At 48.1% G+C, this 27064-nt stretch overlaps 1 protein-coding gene across 4 annotated transcripts; it reads left to right on the top strand.

The window, feature by feature from the left end:
• The first annotated feature begins 2724 nt into the window (after positions 1–2724).
• Positions 2725–25493, top strand: TMPRSS9 (transmembrane serine protease 9). Of its 4 annotated transcripts, none has more exons than XM_053966017.1 (19): positions 2725–2861; positions 10542–10693; positions 12078–12205; positions 12618–12685; positions 13120–13295; positions 14429–14470; positions 15456–15627; positions 15844–16118; positions 16295–16431; positions 17638–17953; positions 18767–18938; positions 20354–20625; positions 21321–21457; positions 21954–22311; positions 22400–22516; positions 23159–23330; positions 23759–23907; positions 24446–24582; positions 25067–25493. In XM_053966017.1, the coding sequence occupies exons 2-19, from the start codon at positions 10570–10572 to the stop codon at positions 25226–25228; spliced, it is 3114 nt and encodes a 1037-aa protein (XP_053821992.1). In that variant the 5' UTR covers positions 2725–2861; positions 10542–10569; the 3' UTR covers positions 25229–25493. The 4 variants fall into 4 exon arrangements, with proteins under 4 accessions (XP_053821992.1, XP_053821990.1, XP_053821993.1 ...); XM_053966015.1 differs by having other exon boundaries at positions 23642–23907; XM_053966018.1 differs by lacking the exon at positions 23759–23907 and having other exon boundaries at positions 25067–25155.
• The last annotated feature ends 1571 nt before the right edge of the window (positions 25494–27064 follow it).

Below are 27064 nucleotides of genomic sequence, written 5' to 3'. Positions count from 1 at the left end.
TTTCAGTCTTGTTGAACTTGAGGAGGTTTCTTTTGCCCTGTCTGCTGTACTCTGTTACATTGCTACAGTCTTGTCAGCTACAGTCAGGAGCTTTTTAAAGCTGGCAAAAAATATCCACAACACCTACTATACAGTGATGAGGGCAATAGTCCTATTCACAGAATCCCATATTTGTTTGGGTTGGGAGGAACCTTAAAGCCAGCCCCTGCCATAGAGGGGGACACATTTCACTATCCCAGGCTGCTCCAAGCCCTGTCCAGCCTGGCCTTGGGCACTTCCAGGGATCCAGGGGCAGCCACAGCTGCTCTGGGCACCCTGGGCCAGGGCCTGCCCACCCTCAAAGGGAACAATTCCTGCCCAATATCCCATCCATCCCTGTCCTCTGGCAGTGGGAGCCATTCCCTGTGTCCTGTCCCTCCAGGCCTTGTCCCCAGTCCCTCTCCAGCTCTCCTGGAGCCTCTTTAGGCCCTGCCAGGGGCTCTGAGCTCTCCCTGGAGCCTTCTCCTCTCCAGGGGAGCACCCCCAGCTCTCCCAGCCTGGCTCCAGAGCAGAGGGGCTCCAGCCCTGGGAGCATCTCCTCTGAACAGATCTATGTCCTTTCTAATGCTGAGGACCCCACAGGTAGGTGTGCTCCAGTTGAGGTATTTCAAGTGAGAAATTAATTCCAAATGACCTGCAAAAGTCCAAATGAATAGTGTATTTATTCTGTGTCTTTTTACCCCCTGGATGGGGATAGAGAAATGGCACAATTCTGTGGTCATCACAGAGCTGCTCAATGGTCTCCAAACAATTCCATCAAAATTCAAACAACTGTCATTAATAAGAAGTTAGTGAGTCACTCAATATTTCTGTGATATTTCCATAGGGGAAAAAAAGAAAGGGGGAAACTCTAGCAGAAGAAAGCCACATAACCATCAGTTTTGTCTATTTATTAAAATTAAAAGTGCAGAATTATATGAAAAAAAATTCTCAAATGTCTCCTTACTGTGTTTTTTGCATCTAGAAATTTTCTTGACCATGGAAATAATTCCATATCTTATGCACAGCATTTTCCAGCATTCCAACATGAAATGTACCAAAACAGCTAAATATATTAAAGACATTTAAATCCTTCTAGTGTACCACAATGTTTTCCTGATTGTTCTATTAAATTTTGAGTATTATATTGCTTTAGTGCAGTGTTCATTTTATCTGCACACTGTGACCATTTGTGCAACAAACATAAGAGACAAGGGTGGTCCCAACTGCCCCTGTGGAGTTTGGTTGCCAGAGATCACATCCATAATGTCTTGTCTTTGCACTTAACTTTGATGTGTTTGTTCCCAGCTCCTTCAGCAGGAGTGCAGAAACTGCTGCTCCTAATTTCTTACTTATTTAACCACTGATAGACTTTGTTGGTTTCTTCTTTTATTGCAGTCCTACTGCAGTCCTCCTCCCCTTACTACTTCTGGGCTTTGATTGTGCAGTTTTTCGTCTCCATGCACACAAAGATACGTGCAGATCCTTTTTATCTGGTGAACTATTAGAAGGATGCCAATCCCTCACCCAGCTCTTTCATAGGGATGTACAATCTGTCTGAAAGGACAAGAACTGCTTGTGGTGTTCACAGGCTCATAGACAAACACGTTCAGATTCAGAGATTGCAGCTTTTTCTGGTTATTGGCTTGGTGCTAATAAGACCAAGGTTCTGGGTTTGATCCTCATATGGGCCATTCACTTAAGACCTGGAGTCGAGTATTCTTCTGCATCCCTTTCAGCACAGACCAGTCTGTAATTCTGTAACCAGCCAAGTCTTCATTATTGATGCTCCGCAGGAAACCTAAAACAGATTTCAGTCATTGTTGCTCAGTCTGGAGAGATCCATGGGACAGCAGATGTTAGGAATGAAAGGATACACTCTAACCAAAATCAACTTTAGAGAAATCTTTATGATAATTTTATCATTTTAGGATCCTATGTTATTTCATTGCTTTGCCATCAAACACATGAACTGCTCAAGTCTGCTGTTAATGTTGAAAATACTTAGGGACAGAATTGGCAATTGGATGAGAGATGACTGTGTCAAGCAGCAGGCCAAAACTCAGACTAAAGCAAAACAAGTTCTCAGTTTTTCATCTATTTTTTGTCTTTTCAAGATGGCAGAAGGGTCACTTGTAGGCTTAAATAAACTTCAGCACAAGGAACTCTGTCCAGTTTTGGCCTCTGCTGTGTATGTGTGTGATGTTGGATAATCTCTGCCCATTCCTATGCAGCAGTTAGGCTGTTCTAACACATAAATGATGATATATAGGATGATAAGGATGATAAATACAGTATGAACTGGAAGGGCTATGGATGTCTGACTGAGGAAATTAGTAGAGTTTTTTTGGGAATACAGCTCCCTTTATGGTTTCTGTGTGCGTGGGCCAGTGCTGGTTAAGAGATCATCCCCAGTGTGGAGGCTGCCGAGTTCTGGTGATGGGGGGAAAGTCAGTGCTGCAGGTATGAACCACCCCACTTCAGGCAGCTCTTTTCCTTTAGGTCCTGCTGCTGGAGAGGGTGGGAGCTGTACAGCGAACTGCAGGAATGTCTCGTGGCTGGGAGAGGCAGGAGCTGGGGCATCACTGGTCCCGTTCCCAACGCAGGCAGCTGGAGAGCGAGCGGAGCTGGGGGTGGAAATTGCTTAATTCCAAAGTTCAGTGAAAGCAGTGAAAGCAACAAACCAGCTCTTCAGGCTGACCCGTTCCTGTCGTTCAGCCTGTCCCTTTAAGCTCCGCCGCGAATTCCCCCAGTGCCTCCCACCGCCCCCGCCGGCGCCCCGCAGGCCGGGGCGGGTGAGCTGCCGGGGAAGGCACCTGGTGGCAACGGGAAAAGCAAAGCAGGTGAGTCCCTGCTCCTTCTTAGGAGCCCTTTTTACTTCCTTCAAGGTGCCGGGCTTTCTTGGCTCGGATGGGAAGACAAAAACCTGCACCTTTCCCGACAGCTGCACCCACCCCTGGATGCTCCTCGCCCCGCGGTCCCACCGCCCAGCGCGATCCCTCCTGCCTGGCTGGGGCTCAGGCAGCCCTCCTCTCCTCCTGCTCTTTTTTTCACCTCCTCCTCCTTCTGTTCTTCCTCATTGCTTCTCCATCAGGGTCAGACAGGTTTGCTGCCTGCACCCGCAGATTTTCAGTCAAGCTGGAGTTTGCTTCTCCACGCTGGATCTTCCCCCATGCTTGGGGAAATCCCTCGTGCTTTGCTGGCTCTGAGGAAACAGCCTGTTTCTGAATTTAATGCCTGTGGGGAAAACAGCTCAACTCACCTTTTACTGAAAGTGGAAAAAAAAGATTGAAAGATGAAAAAAACTTCTTCCTTTTAGTCGCTTATGGCTAAGTAGTTTTCCTTATGTAATGCTGGATTGCTTTTTAGTGCTTTTCGATTCCATGTAACTCTAACATGATTCAGTGACCTCTAGATCCTCTTCTCTGAAAGTACTGGTTAAGAGAAATATCTTAGTTACTTAAACACTTTGGAAAACAAATGCAGAGAATGGTCTATATTATTTGAAAGCTATAACAAATTAGGAAATATCCTAGAAAGAAAACTCAGGGTACTTCATGGGAAACAAAAAGTGCAATTTTGACCTAAATGCTGGAAAAAATCAATATTATCAGTGTAGGAAATATAAGCGTGAAACAGCCGTGGCAGCGAGCAGCTTCGACCTAGGCATGGGACAAACTCTTATAAACAACCTCTATGGGCTTATAATAGCACCATCATTGAGCCGGATGGTTCTTTTTTCCCCATGGTTGAAGGGAAGGCCTTGAGAGTCGCTGCTTCACATCCCCTTGTCTTGCTGCCCTGCAAAGAGCTCCGGCACAGCCCCCGATCCTGCCTGATCCTGCTCGAGGGAGGTCCCTATAAGCGAGGTGTCCATGCGGGGACACCGCCCAGTGCGGGGCTTGAGCAGCCGCTCTGTGCCAGCGTCCTGCGGCCTCTGCCCGCGGATGCCGCCCCAGGCAGGAGGTCTGGCCGAAGCTGTGCATAGGCACACAGCTTCGGCGCTGGAGGTCAGCGTGTGGCACTGTCCCGTATCGATACACGGAGAGTTTCACTCTGCGGCCTCTAATTGACTCAGGTGCTGTGAGTGCACTGCTTGACTGATAGCGTTCATCACTTACTGGTTTCTCTGTGTGAATTCTTCCTTTGAGGGAGCATGCATTGCAGGTAACTGATTTCAGGGTAGCTTGGGGGTTTCATATCTATGAACACTAATGCCTACCTGACAATCAGTAATAACAGCTGAAGCTAGGTAAAAATGTATTTTACACATTTCTTCTTATGTATGTAAGCTGGTAAGAAAGAATAAAATGTGATTATTTGCAAAATGAAGACCTCTGCTTTAGCCCCTGTTCCTCCAAGAGCCTCTGGTCCCAGTATGTCCATCAGCTTCATTGGCACCAAGATTTCTCCCACACCCTCTGCACTGGGCCAGGCGGTGTTCAAGGGAGGTGAGTGAATGTCAGTGAAGGAAATGCCATGAGTTAAGCATGTGAGTTTTTCTTGGCCATTCATGAGCTGAAAAGTATCAAATTATGTAGTGCTCCTATTGTGGAAAGTAACAGACAAACATGGACTTCCTGGCTTACTGGATACTCCCTATGTGTATTCAGTATTTACTATCTGTACTGAGTTTGCAAGCCAGCACAATTGCGGGGGGGGTAAGGGGGCAAGGCTGCCTTTATTTTATTGTGTAATCCATGGCTACAAGTTTAAGAAGCAATTGCAGGTACAAATCTGCCCAGTACTTTGTTACCAGAGAGAGAGCTCAGGACTGAGTGTCTCCAAGGTGGAAGTGATGTTAGAGCCTTTGTTACCCATGATAATACGAGCACTGGGGAGCTCAGCTTGTCTGTCATGCCCCAGCTGAGACTGCTGGGCTGGCAGGCAGGGAGAGGATCTTCTTACTTGTAAATTGAGAGACATTTGTAGACCAAGAGGGACAATAAACAAGGCCAGCACAGTGTCATTTGGCTTTCTGGGAGCAGGACTACACCTGAACCAGATGCATTCATGAGTGGTGCAGGTGAGCAGGGATGCAGGATCCTCACTGCTCTGAGTGGCAGGGGCTTTCAGATTTGCTCACTTGCATGATCTGGGAGCTTGCAGTGTCAGGGCTTTTCATTCACCTTAATAATAAGAGGTGTCCTCAGCTCAATCTGCACTCTCTTAAGTGACAAGAGCTTCTTTCTGCTTGAAAGTAGGGTTTAGCCTTTTAAATGCAGCACAACTGCTTCTAAATGTTAACCTGCAGAGAGATGGAACATGGATATGCTCAATACCTCAATTACAGAAACTGGAGATGAGTTAAAGTAAAATGATTAGAGAAATGCCCTGTTGGCACCTACCAGTGCTGTGATAGGTGAAGTTCATGTCACCCAAAACAAAAGACCACGTGGCCAAGCCTGTGTCTGCTGGTCATGGGAAGGTTTGACTTTGATGCTGAGAGCTCTGTCCTCTTATCTGTTTGACCAGTTGCTGCTGTCTCTGCATAGGCTTTTTTTTTCATGGCATAAGATCATCTCATCAGAAGGTTTAAGGGGAAATATATGGGCTCACCAGGAAGCAACAGTGTTGAGATAAATTCCAACACTCCCTTCACTGGAGCCCCACTCAGAGAGTGAGCCATAAGGAGGAACTGGCACACAGTTTTCGGCTTCTCCAGACCAACGTGACCTCACACTGCACCACCACCCAATAGATACCACTGGTTATAAATCCACTCCCCCACTAAAGTATTCTACCGTTCTCAGTACCTGCTGACACAAGTTCTGAGCTTCATTTCAATACAACAAAATTCCCAGCTGTAAGGATAAAATCACTAGGCTTGACCCATTTTAACAGAGATATTTGAGGCTGGCTGTTCCCACCACCTTGCTCTGCCAGCAGACCTGTTTGCACACCCACATCTCTTATCTCCTGTGGTCATGCTTCTCATTTCACTTACAGCAAATGAGTGTCTTCTCTCCTGCTCAGGCTCAGGGTTTGGTGTCATATATATGTCACCAAAAGTTTATTGTTTTGGCAGCTGTGATTTTTGGATGGTGAACCTACTAAGTGAGGCATATTGGAGTCTGCTTTCTGATTTTGGGGTACCTCCTTCTGGAGAAATATCCTGCTTCTGCTGTATTCCCCCTCTGAAGTGCCACAAGTCTTATCTTGGTGATAAAATCAATAGTCCTTACTTGCCTTTGGCCACAGACTCATTACTTGCTGAGGCTGCAGGCAGATCTGCTGCTGAGTTTGTGGTCTGCCTTGAGCAAGTGGCTTGTTTTTCATACCTGTGCCATCATTTTGAAAGGCTCTGTCTGGGTGAGGGTTTACAGGTCACAATGAGACAGTTTTACAACCCCTGTGTCTGAAAGCTCAGTAGACACCATATTGCTGTGTTAAAAGCCACACTACCCCATTATGGGATGAAGCAAATATTCCATTAACATTTGGTTATTCAAATGGTTGCAGCATATTGGCTGCCCTTTATCAACACAGTGTGGGAGAAACCAACCATGCTAGAATACAGAAATGCAGCACAGAGACCCCAGAGCAGCCCAGAGTCACCATCAGGGGGTTGTGTGGGGATGGGGGAGTGGTTTTCTTGCATCATCCCTTGAGGGACATCAGGGTTTCCTTGCATCTGTTATGTCTAAGTGAAGCTGACTTTTGAAAACATGAGTACCACTATTTCTTTCCTGTCTTTCTTTCCTCTGGCCAACAGTTCAGAGCAGGGCACCTCAGCTTGTGTCCCCATGGTCAAGGGCTGCTGGTAGGGGCTGGCAGACTGGGAATGGGAGAAGCTGGAGAAGAGCAGGAGGAAGCCTGGGGCAGTGCAGTGCAAGACAGGAGTGTAAACACGCCTGATGGGAGAGAGACTGGAGAAGGCTGGGAAGGCAGAAGAAAATGTCTCAGGAGGTGAAAACATGAAGGCGAAGACATGCTGAGGTGAAGGAAGAGATGTACCAAGCAGTGGAAGAAAGGTCAGGGTGTGTGGAGGTGAATGAAGAAAACCATTCACCAGCACAGTACTGGGAGGTCACCACTGTGCTTTAGACTCAGGAGCTGTGGCATTTTGCAGGAAGACAGTTTGTACCTGAAAACAGGAACCAGCACCATTTGTGCTGGAGACTGGGCCAGTCCTGCAGGTGTGTGTGGGATCCCCTGAGCTGGAGGGACACCTGGCACAGGGAGGCTGGGACTGCGGCCAGCGCACGAGCAAACAACCACGGGGCCTCTCCTGGGGCCCTGCCCTGTCCCTCTGCTGCTCCTGCAGGTGATATTCCCCCAGCATGACCATGCGTGTTCTCACACACACTGTGCATGCACAGAGACACACGAGAGCTCACACACACATGAGTTCACACACACTCACACACATGTTCACACTTACACACACACACTAACACACATGTTCACAGTCACACTCACATGTTCACACTCACACACACACTAACACATGTCCACATTCACACACACACACTAACACACATGTTCACACTCACACTCACATGCTCACACTCACACTCACACACTAACACACATGTTCACACTCACACTCACATGTTCACACTCACACTCACACACTAACACACATGTTCACACTCACACTCACACTCACACACACATACTCACAGGTTCACACTCACACACATGTGCTACTTGTCCTCTTTGACGAGAAGAGTAGGTGTTGGTGACAGTTTAGCTAATTGGGTAAAGGAATATTTTTACAATATTGCTTTATATTTTACAATTTCCCTACTTGAACTAGCTAAGAAATAAAAGCCATCTTCCAAGGAAATCCTATGGAATGACTCAAGGCTGCCCTAGAGAAAAATTCAGACTTCTGTGGAGAAAACAAACCCTGGGCTGCTGAGCAGCAGCAGAACAGGGGTGGTAACCAACTCCCTGCACCGTGGCAGATCCTCAGGGACAACCAGAGATGGTGACAGTCTGCAGGACAGTTCTTGCTGACTCTGCTGCACATCAGACATGCCTTCTCTGCTAAAATGTAGCAGTGAAGAGACACCCCACTGGTGTGGGGACTTTCTTAGCCCTGCTGACAAGGGCATCATATTTTATAACCACTCAGAATTTATAAGCTGACAAAAAACCCATAAATGTCCTTTTACTTCTCAATATTCTTATTCGAAACTCATGACAGTTAATACTCTCCCAATTTCTGCCCCACTAATGAAATCTACTTTTCACTCATCTGATTTTATGTCACAATATTTTTCACTGCATACAGCTTCTTGCCACAGATCTCCACTATGCATTTATAGATGATCCTTTTTATCTTTCAGGAAAAAAAAATTGCAATCTCTATTTTGCTACTGCAAAATGGGCTTTCCATTTACATGTTCTTTTAATTCTTTTTAAACTCACAGCACTGACACTAAAAGAAAATAAACTTTCCTTATGCTAAAAGGGAGAGCAAAGACAAGTTTTGACTGTTTTGAGAAGTGGAAAGTTTCTCTAAATAGTCTATTTTCTAGTTAAAATGCCTCTGCAATCACTAATACAAACTTTTTTCTAGGGTTCCAAGTATTTTTATTGTAGTATGACTTTTACATGCAACTAAGATTGTATTATCAAAAAAAAACCCAATAAGCCAGAGCCAGTTTTGTCTGCAATCTTTATTTTTTCCCTCAGATGTGTCTGTCCTACCTTTGAGGTCCACTGAAGTCCACTGTTGCACTAGTCAGCACACCTGAACTAGATTTCTGAGTGCCCACATTCATCACACTGCAAGAGGGACAGTGACTCCAAAACCTACCGAGAGAGGGAAGGAGAGATTCCTCATCTGTATGTATTCAGTGTATTCAGGCCACAAGGACCACTGGAAAAAAAGGTTCCCTACTTGTCTCCCCTTAGCCAGAGCTGAATTGTCAAACAGAGATGCTGTTAGCAGAACCTGGCGGCCACAGTGCTGATCTGTGCCAGGCTCAGTTACAGCTGAAAAAGAATATTTGGATGTCTGCTAGAAAAAAAGAGGCATCTTGGACAGACTCTCCCTTCCTCTCTCCTTTCTCTCTGTCTGCTGCCTCACAAAGAAGTGACCTTCTAAAATCTCTTATCTAGAAGCTTCGGTTTAAAGAGCTGCTGACGCCTCTTGGAAAACACTGAAAAGCTCTTCTGAAACAGGGAGCTGCTTCTCCGGGTATCCCTTTCCTCCCCTCTTCCTTTCATTGCTGGATGCATTTACATTAGAAAAGGCTGTTCCTCTGCAGCTTCTCTGAAGTCACAGTCTGATTTACAGTGGAAGGGAATTGTTGCTGTGGCTGCCCGACCTCTCACAGCACAGAGAGGATAGGAAGTGACTACATGAGATGTCCCTCAGCAGGACAGACTTTGGAACTGAAGAGGGAAGAGCTGTGTGGGTTTTGTACTCTTGACACTGTCGATACCGAGAATAAGTTTGAGAGATGATTGTGCCTTGCCTAGGCTTTTCTGGTGTCCCCTGTAAATCTGAGTTTCCCAGCAGTTAGAGGCTAAGTCCTCAAAAAACTCACTCTGCAGCTGAGAGCTCTGGACCCTTGGCCAAGAGGGATGGACTTCTGTGGATTTCCACTCTGACCACACAAATTGTGTGAGACTACTTCAACCTGCCAGTTTGAACAGCAGCATTATGCGTCTTCTTCATGCCTATGAGGGAGAAATATTAATACAGTAATTTAATACATTTTAAGACCACAGGAAATCAGTGTCCCTCCTTGTCTCATCAGGCTTGTTGCAGATACTAACCTGTCTGAATGATGTTATAACTATGTATGTTACAGGCTGTTTTCATTCCTAGTGATACCCAATTGTTGATGATGTGCAAATAAAGGCCAGATATAGTCTGGCTTGTACTAGCAAGACTGCAGAGGGAAAAAAAAACCCAAGAGAGATATTATTGCTATTTTTGGCATTTTTGAATTCACACTTGGAACACCATATCCCATCTGAGCATCTTCAGTGCATGAAAAACATTGACATACTGAAACCAGTCAAGCAAAGGAAAATGTGGAGGTAGAAAAGGTGACATGAAGGGGCTTTGCTTCTGGTGCAGGACCACTTGGGACAAAATACTGGAAGCACCTGTGCTAATGCTGGCCACAGGGAAGGAGAATCTGCTCATCAGGGTAGCAGCAAAGCTGTAAGCAAAGGACATATTAATCGTGCCACATTACTAGGCATTGGGAGCTCTCAGCTAAATGCTGTAAAGTGGTGGTGGGGGGGGAATCACCCACTGTGATTTTATAATTCCTCCAGAATTACTGCAAAAAATGTGGAATAGCATTGGGCTATATGAAACTTCACCCTGGAATCTGCCTTATGAACAACTGCAGGGTGAGGTTTATTACTTAAAGACTTTTAATCCATATAACATGCACCTTGGGGATATAAGTAGTCTAATGCCTAGACTTCCACAGCCAGGTCGGAATGGTCCAGCAGGAGCAGACAATGATGCTTCTGGGGTAACCTTAAGTGGCATGACAGATTTCATCCCAGTCTTGTCATTTTCCTTCTCTTCTTTTTAATCACAGAACCCATCTGTAGAGCTGCTCAGAAAGCATGGACCAGATAAAGCCAGGGCAAGGCACCCAGAGGAGGAGACTGGGGGCCTGCTGCTGGAAGGTAACCGCTGCTGCTGCCGTGGCAGGCAGCGCAACAGCCCTCTGCCTGGGGATCCTGCTGGGTGAGTGTGCAGCCAGGTACATTCCTTCAGTTTATCAGCTCCAAAAGAGAAGTGGTCTGCACTGCTTATAGCAAAAATCCTCCTACTGAGGACAAAATGCAGACACCTTTCTGCACAATGCACAAAAACTACAAGGGCTGTAGTCAGCTCATGTTCTCAATATGTGACTTTGGAGCACTTGTCTCATGACACATGTGCTCTATTCCTTTCCTGCTTGACCAATCTGATGTCTTTCTATCACAACATGACCTGCCTAGTAGATGAGGGAAAGGGTCTGAATCTGGTCTACCTCAACTTCAGTAAAGCCTTTGACACCATTTCCCATAAACATTTTCTTGGAGAAACTGGCTGCTTATGGCTTGGATGGGTGTGCTCTTTAAGGGGTAAAAACTAGCAGGACGACCAGGCCCAGAGAGTGGTAGTGAATGGAGTCACATCCAGCTGGAGACTGGTGACCAGTGGTATTCCTCAGGGCCACTTTGAAGCCAGCTCTGTGAAATACCTTTTTCAGTGGGGATCAAGGGCACTCTCAGTCAGTTCACAGACAACCCAAGCTGGGTGGGATGTTGATCTGCTGAAGCAATAGTGTGGCCATCAGGATCAGGCACAGGTTGCCCAGAGCAGTGGTGGAATCCCCATCCCTGCAATTTAAGCAATTTAAGAAACATGTAGATGTGGCATTAGGGGACAAGGGTTAATGGTGGCCTTGGCAGTGCTGGTGAAATGATTGGACTCAATGATCTCAGAGGTCTTTTCCAACCTAAACAATTCCATGATTCTATGATTCTGTCCTGTAATCTCTCTCAGTGACTTTGAATTTTTTTGCACTGTACCTTGCTGCTTCTGCCATTTCCTATCACGACCACTTGCAGCCACTGAGCACTACCTGTTTTACTGTCCCACTCCAGAGCATGGCCACCATCTCCCTCCCTCTTCCACCTCCCTCCTGCTGCTTCTGCTGCCCTATGGCCAGATGCCACCTCAGGCCAGCACCCCAGTGAGGACCCCAGCATGACATGACACATGCCACCTGTACAGTTACATTTTCTGAGGTGGCTTCAGTACCCAGCAGAACCTTCCCGAAGCTGTTTCTGCAAGGAAAGGGCCAGTCTCAGGTTGCCAGGCTATAACCATCTGTTCATGAATTTCCATCTCAGGCTTGACAAAAGTCCACTGTTTTCGAGTTCAAACAAGTTCAGTACAAAATGCTGTTACTGCACATGCGCAGGGTACCCCCATCCCATTATGGGGCACCCCTGAGGCAGCTGGGATGCTCAGGGACAGTCAAGCTGCTGAAAACAGGGGGTTTGAAGGACATGACGATATTAATGTTGCAAAGCTGTGAGGAAAGCTGCCTCTGACAGACACCTTCCCTTTCTGGCAGCCTGCCGTTCTGTGGAAGAGGCCAGCTTTGAGCACACAGTGGAGCTGCAAGGAATCACGTTCAATAGCAGCTTACAGACTGAGAACTCAGACTACTACAGGGTGCTGACACCTGCTCTTGAGAGGCTGGTGAGTTGATCTGGGCCTTCTGGAAAAACGCTTGTGAAATACTCCAGTGGTAGCACCAGCAGAATCTCTATGCCAAGGGCAGGAGTAAAACTAGGAATTCTTAAACATCAGCAGGGTACACTGTGGGGCTGAACTGCACTTTGAGAGGCCCTGTCAGGGCCCTGAGAGACATTCACGGAATGGGAAATGTGTGTTCAGGCCTATTCCTTGCATAAAAAAAAGATGTACTACCTCATGCCCTAAAAGCCAGGGTGGGAAAAAATTTACATATGAGCTGGACATGGGTGCTTCTGCTTACAGAGACAAGAGACCATGCATCAACAGCTCCACATTCCAGCAAAATCCCAGGCATCATCTATTCCCACCTCCTTGGGGTCCAGTAAGTGTGTGACCATCGCTCTTTGCTTTGCAGTTTCTGTCCAGTCTCCAAGACTCCCAGCTAAACTGGAGTTGCACTGGTTGCACCATCCTGGGCTACAGGTGAGTGTAGGCAGATCCTCTGCAGACCCTGCAGCTCATGTTTCAGACCATTCTGACAAGCCTCACCATGAAAGTGAATTCACACCTGTGCTCTTGTTCAAAGCTAATACAAAGAGAAACTGTTTTTTGGTCAAGGCTGTATTTTCATCTGGGATTGCAACAATGTTCTGGATTTTTTTAATTTCAAAATGCAGTTCAGAAAGGCAGAGGAAAACAATTTTGTTCAACCACAGCGCTGGGCCAAAGGGAAAAAAAATTCAAATGACCGCTTCAACCCAGAGCCCATCTCCAGAGAAACCTTAAATTATTAAGAATCAAAATATTAAGAATAAGATTTGTTTCCTTTGAGTTCCCCGTAGACAGCTAGCACAGGAACCTGACCCTTGTACTGATCATGAAGCCAAGGTCCCCCTTAATTCTCTGTCTCCCAATAGGAATGGAAACTCCAGTGTGATCGTCCATTTCCGCCTCCTCTTCACCCCCCAGGATTCCCAACCCCTGAGCTCTACCTTGGAGGAGGAAGCTTTCAGACATGGGCTGGCGGCTGCCCTGCACAAGCAGGGTTTCTCCCTGGCTGCCTACGGGACCATCTCCTCAGCTTCTCTCGCAGGTATGGCCCTCCTGCCACTGCGGCCAGGCAGAGCAGGGTGCCCTCTGCTGGGGTTTCTGCCACCCTGCTGCCACAGCTAAGCCACCATTAGGTTCAGCCAAAGTGCTGCGGGGTTTTAGCTCTGGATATCCAGTCAAGGCTTTGTGCCCAGCAGCAGTGTTAGAAATTGGAGTGCTGGCAGGCACCCAGCAAACTGATAAAATGATCTGCCTGGCTCCCAGCTGCTCCAGCTTCACCAGACAGCAGCAGAAACCAGCCTAGATCTTGTCAGCTTAAGGGACATTTGTGGGGTCCCCAGATACCCCTCCAACACTATTGCTGTCCAGCTGCTCTGCACTGCAAGAGCAGGTTGAGGGGCCCACAGCAACGACAGAACCTAAAGCATAAATTGCAACTGCTTTGGCTTTTCTTGCAGCACCTGGAAACAGTCTGAGGGACAGGGAATGAAGCTCCAGGAGGTTAATGGCTGGGTTATCTGTACCTACCTGTGCACAGCAGCCCTTAGGCAGACCTCAGAGCTGTAGCAATAACTACAGCTCAGGTTGCTATTTCTCATAGTTGAATTACTCTCTGAAACCACCTGACAAGAAATTCTCCTTTCCTTCTGTGACTGTGGAGTTGCATGTGACCATAGGACTCCAGATCCAGCCAATTAACAAAAACCCATAAGCCTGGGAAACAAGAAGGTGTGGGCTCCTCTGCAGCTCCCTCTGCACCCTCTGCCAGAGTGGGCAGGATCCCTGAATCTTTGGGAGCCTTGTGCTGTCCAAATGGAAGGTGCTGAGAGTCCCCTTGGCTTTAGGCAAACAGCATTCCATAGGTTCAGCCCCAGTCTACTCCTGAGAGGCAGCTCACTGCCACAGCTTTTGGGAATTTCTCTCTGCACGTGGAGTCACTCCAAAGCCTGCAGGGCAGTAGGGTGCTGCTTCTCCCCTGCCTCGTGGCAGAGCAGGGGTCCCCAGCAGGGACCTGGACCCTGCCTCACACTGGCCACGGGTGGGCAAAGAGATCACCAGGCAGGAAAGGAAGATGCAGCAGTGCCTGTGGCAGCCCCAGCCCAGGAACACAGCTCCAGGACCTGAGGCTGGGCTGCCCTGCCCTTGCTGATCCTGATTCCTTCCTCTTTGTCCCAGGTCCCAACAAAGTTTCTTCCCACAGACCTGGACTGAAATCAGGTAAGAGCCAGGCAGCAGGAATAATCACCTGCACTCTGCAACCTCCTTCTCTTCTTTCTCACCAGCAGCCTAGATACAGATACAGGCTTGGGCCCCATCTTGTTCATAGCCTGGTGGCCCAGGGGCCGGTAAGCTCAAAACAAGCTGCAGCTCTGCTCCCAGCGCAATCCTGCAGGGACTCTGGGGCAGCCAGGGAGCAGAAGGACAAGGATACAGTGGTGGTTGCCCCTGGGGAAGCCAGGGGAGGGTTGTTGTGTGGACTGCAGAAGACATGAGTGACTCAAGCCTCGCTGTCCCCAGGGAGCTGCCCTTGGGACACAGGCAATCACTTGCTCCAACATCCAGTATGTGAAAAGAAAGCCCTGAATGTGAGAGCCAAACAGGCTGTGCTGATGCCTCTGATGGAAGGGGCTGTGCTGAATCTCCCACAGCAGGTCTCCTGGACATAGAGGCCAGCCACAACCCACTGTTGGAGACCTTGACAGGCGGGACACCAGTGGCTTTCAGGCACTGAAGACAGCCAAGGATATGACATGACTTTTCAAGCCAATAGTAAATGGCTGCATTGGGATGAGGGACACTGTGCCCTGGAAACACCTTGGTCCCATCAACTGTGATGGGTCGTGACAAGGTCTACCTTCCTGGTGGGCTGGCACAATGGACAAGAGCCACATGTCCATGAGCTGCTGGAAGCTTATTACAAGGCAGTAGCTAAGCTCATCAAACTAGTCAGGATGCTGCTCTGCAGTTTCTTGCTCTAGAAAAGTTTCAGGGAGGATGCTGTGATGGCCCAGTGCTTTGCAGTGCTCTTCCCAAGCCTGCAGGTTAAAGGCTGTTCTGTGACATCCCAAGTACCACCCTGCTGCTTGAGCATATGCCAACAGCACACACAAAGCTGAAGCAGCTTTTCCCACTTGCCCCCAAGAGCATGTTGCTGGGGTGCAGTAGCAGGATCCTGATGCACTGACTTTCTCCTCCCTTTCAGACTGTGGGAGTCGCCCTGCCATGCAGACTGCCAGCAGGATAGTCGGAGGCTCAGAGGCATCCAGAGGGGAGTTCCCATGGCAAGTCAGCCTTCGAGAGAACAATGAGCACTTTTGTGGTGCTGCAATCCTCACAGAGAAGTGGCTGGTGTCTGCCGCTCACTGCTTTACTGAGTAAGTTTCAGTCACACCACTTTCCACCCTCCATCCCTGTTCCAAAAGCTGCCGTATCTGCTCAAGCTCCCATTGCACCTCTCTGCCCCACCACAGGGAGGATGAGGAGTTTCCATCACTCCCGGAGTGGATGGCAGGATGGGCAGTAGGCAGCTTGGGTTTGCAGGACAATGTTGTGGCTGCAGGCTCACGTGGACCCCACTGTCTCTCCTCTAGGTTTCAGGACCCAGCCATGTGGGCAGCTTACACAGGGACCACTTCCCTCAGAGGCTCTGATGGCAGTGCAGTGAAAATGGACATTTCACAGATCATCCCACACCCCTCTTACAATGCTGACACAGCTGACTATGATGTGGCTGTGCTGGAGCTGAAGAGACCTGTGACCTTCACTAAGTACATCCAGCCTGTGTGCCTGCCAGATGCTGGCCATCACTTCCCCACGAGCAAGAAGTGCCTTATCTCTGGCTGGGGCTACCTCAAGGAGGATTTCTGTAAGCAAAGCATGGCAGGCAGCAGAGGAGACATGGTGGGGTGTGAGTGGGGCAGAAGGCATCAGGGAAGGGAACTCGGACCTTGCTCTGGCCAGCTGAGGTGGGTTGTACCCTGAGCTGCTGATCCTGTGCAGGGCTTCCTGCACTGAGCTCACAATTGTCTTTTTCTCATTCAGTGGTGAAGCCTGAGTTCCTGCAGAAAGCAACAGTGGAGCTCTTAGACCAGAACCTATGTTCCAGTCTCTACAGCCATGTCCTCACAGACAGGATGATGTGTGCTGGCTACCTGGAGGGGAAAGTTGACTCCTGCCAGGTAAGCTTTGCCCAGAGAAGATGGCACACCTGCCCGCATAAGGCTTTTCCCTCCCAGTATGCACCAAGTGACACTTCAAGAAGCAGAACTGACACTATCGTCACTGTTTCCCATTGAGGTTTGAGGCCCTGCCTTGGACCCAAGCACGGATCTGTGACTGCAGAAGACACAAATGAGGATATGTTCTCTACTGCTTAGAGCAGGGCACTATTGTTTAAGGGGCTCTTTCAGCTAACTACTTTTCTCATCTTCCTGAGCTGTCATTAGTTCTGGCCCTACCAATATTCCACACAGGTCTTCAGATAAAAATCCAGATGGGCAAAGGGCAGCAGTGGAAACTAAAACATACACAACAGTTTTTGGTGAACAACAGAGTGGTTTTTTAGTTAGCCTTTATCCATCCTGGAACTGCAAGTGGTCAGCTGGAAGCAGACCTGCCTTTGATAGTATGGAGAGAGGAGAACTGTGATGCTGGAGGAGGACTGTGATTTCCAGGTCTGTCTCTGTGGTTTGGCAGGAACATTCAAACCAAAAGAAACCAGCTAAACAAATCTGCACTTTTCTGGTGGTAGTGCTTCGTATTTCTGCACCAAATACAGCACAAACACCAGAGAAGAGGCCAAGAATTGAAGATTCAAGGTTGGGTGATGACCGTGACCCATCTGGTTATTGATTACTGATCTAGAGCAATCTCATCCCCAGAAGGCATTACCAGCTTCACAGACACCACATGTCCATCATGATAGTCACAGGGCCCCACAAGAACCAAGAACTGACCAGGGAACCATAGGCCAAATCAAGAAAACCTGATGCAAACATTAATGTGGTCTCCCTGGGTTGTGTATCAGGCAATGAACACTCATCATCTGGCTGTGTACAGGCTTCTAGGATTAACCTTTATGAGGTTTAACAAATTATTAAAGCAGTAGAAATGCTTAATCCTAGATTTTACAGATTGTGTCCTTTGTTCTTCTGGCATATAAAGGGCACAAGGCTTCTGTGTAATAGCAGGACAGCGTGCCCACATGGAGAAACACCCAAAGGCCAGCACAAAGGTGCTCCACTCATCACTAGGCTGGAGCAAATATGAAGTGAGTTAGGATACACAGGGACAGAGAGACCCCAGCTGTTAGAGGGATGCTGAGGGTGGCCAGAGCAAGCTCAGTGCATCCCCAAGGAGAGCTCATCATCTGTTTTCTCTTGCAGGGTGACTCTGGTGGGCCTCTGGTTTGCCAAGAACCATCTGGCAGGTTTTTTCTGGCGGGAATTGTGAGTTGGGGTATTGGATGTGCTGAAGCCAGGCGGCCTGGGGTTTACACACGTGTTACCAAACTCAGAGACTGGATCTTGGATGCTATTTCAGCCTTCCCTACCTCCATAGCCCGTACTGTTCCTCCAATGCACTTCAGGACTAGCAGTAACATGATCAGTGCTGAAGAGGTCAACACCACCACCAGAGCAACTCCGACCACCTTAGCAGCCCCAGCTGGCAGCAGGCCAGTGCCTGCAGCAGGACCACAAGGTATGAGCACCCACAGCGGGTGTACCTTGGCAGGCAGACTGGCAGGTACTGGTCTAAACATCAGGTTCATTCCTCTGCTGACCTAAGCTGACCTTTCGTAGGGTGAGCCACACAACTTTGCCGAAGTGCTAAGGCACAAATGACACTATATGGCTGCCCTGGCTCAGTCCAGAGCAACCTTGCAAAGTCACTCAGTACCTCTGCAGTTCCATGCGCTCCTTTGCTTTTGTGACTGTGTAATCTTGCTGTGTAACTGGTCTGCTCTGGCAGGCCCAGAACAGGTCACTAAAGCACAGCAGCATCTGACAGTATTTAACCTGTTGATCACTTACTTTTGTTGGCCATCTAAGGAGCTCCCAGCAGTTCAGCACTGATGGCTGCCCCTTCACAGCAGCCATGCTTCCTGAAGGGAAGGAGGGCAAGTGTCTGCAGGATGACCTTTCCACTCCAAGGAGCGCTCCCAGCAGCTTTGCAAGGAGATGCAAATGAAGGGTATTTTTCTAAATCTAGAATAAACTTTTTATCTGGAATGGCAAGGCTGAGGCATGGAGCTACTGATTACTCTGCCTTCGAGAAAGGCCCAGGATTCACAACTTGCCAAGAGCAAGATGCAGAACAGCAGTTTGTGTGAAAGTCCGGCTGTATATGGCCACCATCAGGCACTGCCACTATCAGCCATCAGGGCGTGGGTAGATGTCTTACACTCAGGCCTAGCCTGTCCCTGCTAAGGCTTACTGGTTAAAGAGAGCAAAGTCTTTCCTTGCTTGTCTTCTGCTAGGAATACTCACAAGTCATGCTTTGACTTTTGTTCAGAGTGTGGAGGACGACCCGGGTTCTCTAAACCCAGTAGGATTGTGGGAGGAACAGATGCTTCCAGAGGAGAGATCCCTTGGCAAGTCAGCCTGAAAGAAGACTCCAGACATTTTTGTGGAGCCACCATCATTGGGGACCGCTGGCTGCTGTCAGCAGCTCACTGCTTCAATGAGTAAGAGCCCATCCCTGTCCCTGCTCCAGCTCACCTGCCCACTGGCACAGAGCTGTGCAACCAAATCCAGTGTGGCACTGGAGTCAAGAAATGGAAATCAAGAACACATGTTGGACATTAATTTTTGCTATAACCAGACATTCATAGCAAAAATAAGTTTGTGGGGAGGTTGGAATGAGGCAGAGAAAGGTTAAAGCAGCCTGATCAGGGAGAAAGGACAACATATTTAAGAGGAGTGGAAGAAAGTGCCACAAGAGAGTTTCTTTAATAAACTTAACCTTAAAAATTTGTCTGTAATATGTGAAATAGAGACACATGGTCAGTTGGTAAAGGGAAAGTGCTCAGTTCAATCCTGCAATAACCTGCAATAACCCAAGCCTAGGTTTATAAGTAGCCTAAAGTAGTGAGTAGCAAGAAGATAATGCTTGTCCAGAATAGATTCGTGAAAGCGGAAAAGGTGGCTTACTAACTCTGAAGGATTTTAAGACAACCTCATGCATTAAATAGCTGGGTAATAAAGGAGCAAGTGAAATGCAAGGTAGGCAAGTGTGAAATGAGGTACACTGCAAAACCAGCAGTGCTGTCTGTCTGTGAATGAGGATGTCTCCATCAGCTGTTGCAATTAAAAACAAGAGGTCAGAAACATGTGGATATTGCCCTGACAGCAGTGGTCCTGTGGCAGGGGCAGTGAATGAGCACAGGAATGCAGTAAAAAACAAGGGAGATGAGCGGGATGTTGCTGGTAATGCACAGCACACCAATTGCTCCAACATCACAGGGAGGGCAAGAGTAACACTGTGTGAATGTGTACACAAGGCTCAGGGGTGAGCAGGGTGTGGAGCAGCATCATAACAAGCACAACAAAATAGATCAGACTAGACATGGGAAAAAAAAAACAACTAATGGGAAGGCAGTGTTTGATGGGACTGTACAATAATGAAGGGTACAAAGTGTTTAGGGAATGTCTTCTGACTGTATTTTTAAGATCAAATCACCAAAAGTAGGTGGAAAACAATCAAAAGGAAGCAGTTTTTAAAACAAATGTCATTAAGCTGAATATTAAAAATTCACCAGGGGTAAAAAAAAAAAAGAATAAAACACAACTTTAGGAAAATCCAAATAAAACAAAAAAAATCCAGCAAGACCTACTGAATACAGAGACACCACCTGTGTGCTAGAACACTCCTGAAATCACAAATTTCTGGAGGTGAAGAGACGATTATTATTATTATATGTTTATTTGATCTTCAGGTAATATCCAACAGGTGCCACTGCTGGAAACAGTTCTTTGGGCCTGACTTAGCAGGACTGCTCTGCTGCATGCTGATCATGTAAAGCTGTCTGTAATTTCAATATCAGAATTCATGCCAGGGATAAGTGTGTGAGTATGCACATTTAGGTTTATGTATTTGCAGGACAATGCCAGAAGAGATTGAAGCCTATGTGGGAACAACATCAATAAATGGAACAGACGAGAATGCAGTGAAAGTCAATGTAACAAGAGTGATCCCACATCCCCTCTTCAACCCCATGATTCTGGACTTTGATATTGCGGTACTTGAACTGGCAAGACCTCTTGTCTTCAACAAATACATACAGCCTGTGTGCCTCCCACTTGCCATGCAGAAGTTTCCTGTTGGCAAGAAATGCCTCATTTCTGGATGGGGTGACCTCCAGGAAGGGAATGGTAAGCAGTAATGCATTACCTGCTGATTTGCCTTAGAGCAGTGATACCCTGAGCAGCAAAGCCTGTGCCACTGTGACCCACAGTCCTGGGAATGTACAGAACAGGGGTCAGTAACAGGGACAGTCAGGAACTGACAGAAACACAAGAATAAGCAAGAATAAAGGCACACAGAGCACTACCTTAAGCCACAGTTACCTAGGAGTCACCAGCAAAGAAGAAAATGGAGAGAGCAGCTTGGTGGGAACCAGAAGAAACCTGCTGGACTGCCCTCAGTAGCTCTACCGTGCTAAGCAAGGGCCAGGTGCTTGCCTCAGAGCCTGCTGCAGCTCTGGCAGGATGGTATGTCAGCCACAGCAGCCACTCTCAGTCACAGAGATGAGATAAGCAAAGATCCCACTATAGCGAGAAGGCCTGAGAGTGGCACATGTGATACCAAAGAAATCCAGCTGACAAGAAGCCCACAAACTCTCAGGAGCATGGGACACAAACTGTGTGCAGAATCCTTAGCACAGACACGAAATTGCACCCTGGGGGGAGCCACAAGCTTCAGAGCTGCAGAGAAACGCGTTATATAGGACTCAATTCCCATGTAGGATTAGAGCCTGTTTTCCAAAAATATGTGTTGAGTCAATCTAAAAGCCATTAGCTAGCTCCTTCTCTCTGCTGCAGTCACTAATTCTGTGGTTTTCATGCAGACACTAAGCCCGAGATCCTGCAGAAAGCATCTGTGGGCATCATAGAACAGAACACCTGCAACTTCCTCTACAACTTCTCCCTCACTGACCGAATGATCTGTGCTGGCTTCATGGAGGGGATGGTAGACTCATGCCAGGTAAAAGTGTGGGATTTCTCTACTCTGTAGATTGTTCTATAAAGCTGGGCTAACTCTGCCTTCAGCAGATCCTTGTGAAATATTTACTGAGCTGCTGTAATCTGGTTGTGTAATTCACATGTACTTGAGCACAAAAAACCCCAGCCCACTACTTTGGAGATTTAGACAAGTAAAAAAAGCTCCACCAAGTTGAGAATGACTTAAACCCAACATCCCACCACTCTGTCTGACAAATCCTGGATGAAGTAGGTCTCCTCCTGTGGCAGTGAGTCAGTGGCAGTTGGTGGCAGCTGTGGAAAGGTGCTGACAGGAGCCAGGTTGAGCCACTGACCCTAACTTCAATTTCTCCACACTCATGCCCTGCATACACACTGCATGACAGCAGACAGGCCCACAAGGCTGGAGAAAGAAGAGTTGGGGGTAGTTAAGTCCTTCTGGTGTGTCTGAGGGGCAGACCTGATTGGACTGAGCAGCCATTGCCTTGCTTCTTCTGCAGGGAGATTCAGGTGGGCCCTTGGCCTGTGAGGTGACCCCGGGAGTGTTTTATCTTGCTGGCATCGTGAGCTGGGGATTTGGTTGTGCCCAGGCTATGAGACCTGGTGTGTATTCCAGAATTACCAAACTCACAGACTGGATCCTGGACACCATCTCCCAGTTGCCCAGTGGTGGCACAAGCATCCCTCCCAGTTCAGCCATTCCTAGAACTTCCACCACAGCCATTTTTATCTGGCCCAGCACAGTGGCTGCAGGTCCAGCCAGCAGAACCACCCTGGGAACAAAGCTGACTACTACCATGAGTGAAACCTCCACAGCTCTGAGATCGACCGAGACTGCCAAGTCTACCCAAACCCCAGGTAAAACTGATAACTGATGCATTGACGTGTTAGCAGGAGGCCTCCAGCATAAAGGGTACTGAGCAGGTCATGGGTTATTGCCTTCCAGTGGTGCCTTGTACCAGCCTCACTTTCAAGTGCTCCAGCAAGGTGTGTATTGGAAAAGAAAATCCTGAATGTGATGGTGTTGTGGACTGCAGCAACGGCTTCGATGAGCACAACTGTGGTGAGTTCTCCTCTGTAGCCTGTGGCTGCTGCCAGCTATGCTCTACATGACCCGGACTCCACAGTGGTACCCACCGTATTCACACTGGCTGTCTTGGGCCCACACACTGGGGGCCTAGGTCAGCCCACTGTGGTCCAGATCGTACTTGCTCTGCCAGACCCTACACCAAGATAAAGCTGGATGAGCTGGATCCAAATTTACTGCCAGAAAGTACAGCCTCTTCTACTCTGCTACAGACATTAGAACCTATTTCCCAGCACACAGGCCTTTTGGCCAGTCAGTCTGGTAGCACAAGGTGGCAAGACAGCTCTGCACAACAGGGCAGCCCAGAAAGTGTCTTGGCGTCCCTGGGACTGCACTTCGGGCTGCACATTTTTTGCCATTTGATAGCTGAGCCAGTCCATCCAAACATCCGCTCCTTGCATACCACATCTCTGGAAGGTGTGATCTGTGATAACAAGTCTGCAAAATATACCCTGTCTGTCAAGCCTTGCCTCAGCTGGATGAACTAATTCATCAGATCCTACTGTCCTGTACATGCTCCCCCAGAAGACTGTCACACAGCACAGGTTAGGGAAGGCAGGAAGCCATTCCTTTCATTTATAGTTACTTAAAACCATGGTGCTTCTTCCTGTGTTCCAGACTGTGGCTCAACAACCGCTCTGGCCTTTAGCAAGATTGTGGGTGGCAGCAGTGCGGCTCGAGGAGAATGGCCTTGGCAAGTCAGTCTCTGGCTTCGGCGGAAGGAGCACAAGTGTGGGGCTGTCCTCATTGCTGATCGCTGGCTGCTCTCTGCAGCTCATTGCTTTGACATGTAAGTCTGAGATAAGCTAGTTAAGTCAGCTGGTTCTTGCCTCAGTCCCATCAGCCAACCTGCCCTTCCCTTCCCTTGTGGTCCAGCACCTGGCTGGCATGCTGTGCCCCACAGGAAGCACACACCCCCTATCAGAGAAATGCCCCTATAGGTAAGTGTGGAAAGGAATGGGTGGAACAAAGCCTGAGTACACCCACTGTTCTGGAGACAGGGGTCCTGACCTCCCAAGGTGTGGCCAACCCTGCAAGTGGAGGTATGGCCCTCCTTGTGAGGCTATGCTCCTAACAGCCAGGTTTGCTGTCTTTCTGCAGTTACAGTGACCCCAAAATGTGGGTGGCCTTTCTAGGAACACCCTTCCTGAGTGGCATCGATGGCAAAATGGAGAAAATATTTCGTATCTACAAACACCCTTTTTACAACATCTACAGCCTAGACTATGATGTGGCACTACTGGAACTGAGCACACCTGTCACGTTCAGCAGCACCATCAGACCTATATGTCTCCCAGACAATTCTCACATCTTCCATGAAGGGGCCAGATGCTTCATCACAGGCTGGGGCTCCACAAAGGAAGGAGGTACTGGCTAAGAGGGCCCTCCCACAACCATGATGGCCAAGCTCAATGCTTGGCCACCTACACTGCAACACTGCAACCCCAAACATCTAAGTTCCCACACCACTATCCCAAGCACTCCCATCCTAGGCCATATGCTTCAGAGGATACCAAGCTGGGCAAGGCCTGGTGTCACCATCATCTCCTCCCCAGCTACCATGCACACTACTCCTCCATTTTATCACACCTCTTCCCTCCTGAAGCTTTCCCAAGCTTTCTACATGCCAGCCACTGTGCTCTCCACCCCCACAGCAGCTGCTCCAGCTATGCTCCTGCAGTACAAGGACCAACCCAGTATCATTTGTGTCTGGTCAGCCAAGCTGCCTGACAAATGATATACCCAAGGGACCTTCCAGAGTTTGCTCTGCTGAACCAGGTGACTCACTTTCCCAGAACAGGTCTCTCCCTCAGGCAAGGAAGTAAGGCTGCAGAGACCCCACTTCACATGCTGCTGTTTCTCATGTGCTCTTTACCCAGCTAACAGCAATACTTGTCTCCTCAGGTCTCATGTCAAAGCACCTGCAAAAAGCAGCAGTGAACATGATCGGAGACCAGGCCTGCAAAAAGTTCTACCCTGTCCAGATCAGCAGCAGGATGCTGTGTGCTGGTTTCCCACAGGGCACCGTCGACAGCTGCTCAGTGAGTGCAAGAGCAGCAAATGCTGTGGCTGGGACAGAGCAAACTCATGACAAATCTGTAGACTATATTCTCTCAGGAGGGCCTTGCCCTGCCTCCCCTAGCTCAGATGTCTGTCCATTCATCAACTGGCTGCTGCTTTTATCCACGTCCATCCTGCATACACCTCGTGCTGTGCATGCCCCACCAACCTGTGACAGGTCAGGGAAATACACAGAGAGGTAATGCTAAGCAAGAGACCACATGGAGCCTGTTCCATGACCCTACTGTACCTCTGAACACATTCTTCTATGTTCCAGAACCCCAGGTTCAGATTGTTCATGCAGGTACATCACTGAGCAGTCCTCCAGCTTGGAATGGGGCTCCTGGGGAAGTGGGGAATAGGAGAGCAAATGCCCATACCCCAGAGAGAAAGAAGACTTCTTTCACAGCTGGGGGAGCTGCACTGCTTGTGGTTTGATACTGGATCCTTTTCCTCTCTCTGCAGGGTGATGCAGGTGGGCCCCTGGCATGTAAAGAACCTTCAGGGAAGTGGTTTCTAGCAGGAATCACAAGCTGGGGCTATGGCTGTGCCAGACCATACTTCCCTGGTGTCTACACCAAAGTCACAGCTGTCCAAGGCTGGATTGTGCAGAACCTCAAGCTCTGAAACTGCATTTCACCACTCAGGGAAGGCGATGAAGCTGAGGAATAACTGCCAGAGGATGCACTAACCCCGCAGCTACTGTACATATTTCTGATGTTGCAAAGGGGTGAAGACTGCCTTGCAGGTATTGAGCAAATGCCAGTGTTGTGTGACCTGCTGGTTGTTACACCAAGGCATTTGATAACTGCTTTGCATAGAAGGGTACAAATTCTAAACCTTTTCTATAAATAAATGAAGCCTGTCCCATCTTAAGACCTGGCCAAACACACTGCGCATTTAAACGTGACCTTCCTAGTTGGATGGGTGCTGGAAACATCTGCCAAAGATTCATAGAGTTTGGCTGACCTCTGCCTATGAGCTGTCATCCCAGCAACAGACTTGTGACCTTTGCCCCATCCCAAAGTTATGCCCTTGCAGAAGCTTCAGACCTCACTGATTTGATGGAGCTGTTGTGCTGTGCAGTGGCTTTTGGCAAGGGTGTGATGCTGTTTCCAATTAGTGTGTGGTACTGGAGAGCTCAGTGATGACCTCCTGGCTCACCATTTGATCCTAAGAGAATGCAGGACTAGAACACTTGGGAGTTCAGACTGCACAAACGCTGACCTGCACTAGAGTATAAGGAGGGGCTTTTCACACACCCCCCCGCACCTCCTTCTGCATTAGGTAACAGGTGATTAAACTGGCAAAGATTAAGGAATGGCCACACAGACCACTGTCTGTCTAAGCTAGGTGGGAAAAATTTAAATTGCTGAGATAGCAATGCAAAGTACACTTGTCAGGTCCTACCAGCCAGGATAAGACACATAGACAAATTTGTTCACAAGCAAAGAACTGCAGCAGAGTTCATGTGCCGAGTCTTGGGCAAAGCAGACTTAGACACATCCCCATCGATTCAGCCACCAAAACTGAACAGCTGCTTGTACCCCAAACCCCTTCCTCATTTTTGGCGCGCCAAGTTCTGCATCTGGGCATAACAAGAGGTTTCCTCCATCCCAAGCCCACTGACAGCAAGATCTGCAAATTTCTGAGACAGAGCAGCAGCTAGGTGGGAGACCTGGCTTCCAGGCATGGCTCAGCTCCAGATGGGTTCAGATTCATGGCTAGAACACCTGTGGGATGCTCCCATGAATGAAATGGGACTGCTGCACAGCCAGTACCACAGAATTCATACAGCCTTAAAGAAAAGTAAAAAGCTCCCTAAGCAAACATATCTGAAAGCACTTTTTTTTTCAAGTAGTCATTCTTAAGTGTAGAAAGGAAACTCCAGTTTCAGTAAGTCCAAATACTCAAATATATCCTCATATTATACCTGGTGTGAGGACACTTTAGGTTCTATGATATCCCTGTGAATGTCCTAGCAGGTACAGAGATGTCATTCTTCCAGTCTGTCTCTGTGTCCAGCAAACCATGAAATCTTTTATAAAATACAAAAGAGCTTCAAAAGAAAGGATTAAAAAAAAAACCAAAAAACCTCACTACATGGGCGCTGTTGATCTCCAACACTCTCCTCTTCCAGCTGTTGTAAGCACTGCTGACCAGACAGCATGAACCCACCTTTTCAGGAGCACTGTGGAAGCACAAAAATAGATTTGTGCTCCAAAGCAGACCGACATTCTCTGTTGCAGACATGCTCCTCCATCAAAAAAATTATGCTTAGGATATAGGCTCCAAGATGGAATATCTGTGCCAGAGCCAAACCAGAAACCACAGAGTATCACAGCCACACAACACACTTTATTCTATAAAGAAAAGAATCTAAGTACTTCCCAACCCTGCATCCCTAGCTGTGCTCATACAACTATTTGTGAGGCTGTCCTGCTCCCCAACACTGTGCTTGAG

Source organism: Vidua chalybeata, chromosome 27 (assembly GCF_026979565.1).
Source record: "Vidua chalybeata isolate OUT-0048 chromosome 27, bVidCha1 merged haplotype, whole genome shotgun sequence".
Lineage (NCBI taxonomy): Eukaryota > Metazoa > Chordata > Aves > Passeriformes > Viduidae > Vidua > Vidua chalybeata.
The sequence above is the reverse complement of the archived record's forward strand: the minus strand, read 5'-3'. Positions and strand labels throughout refer to the sequence as shown.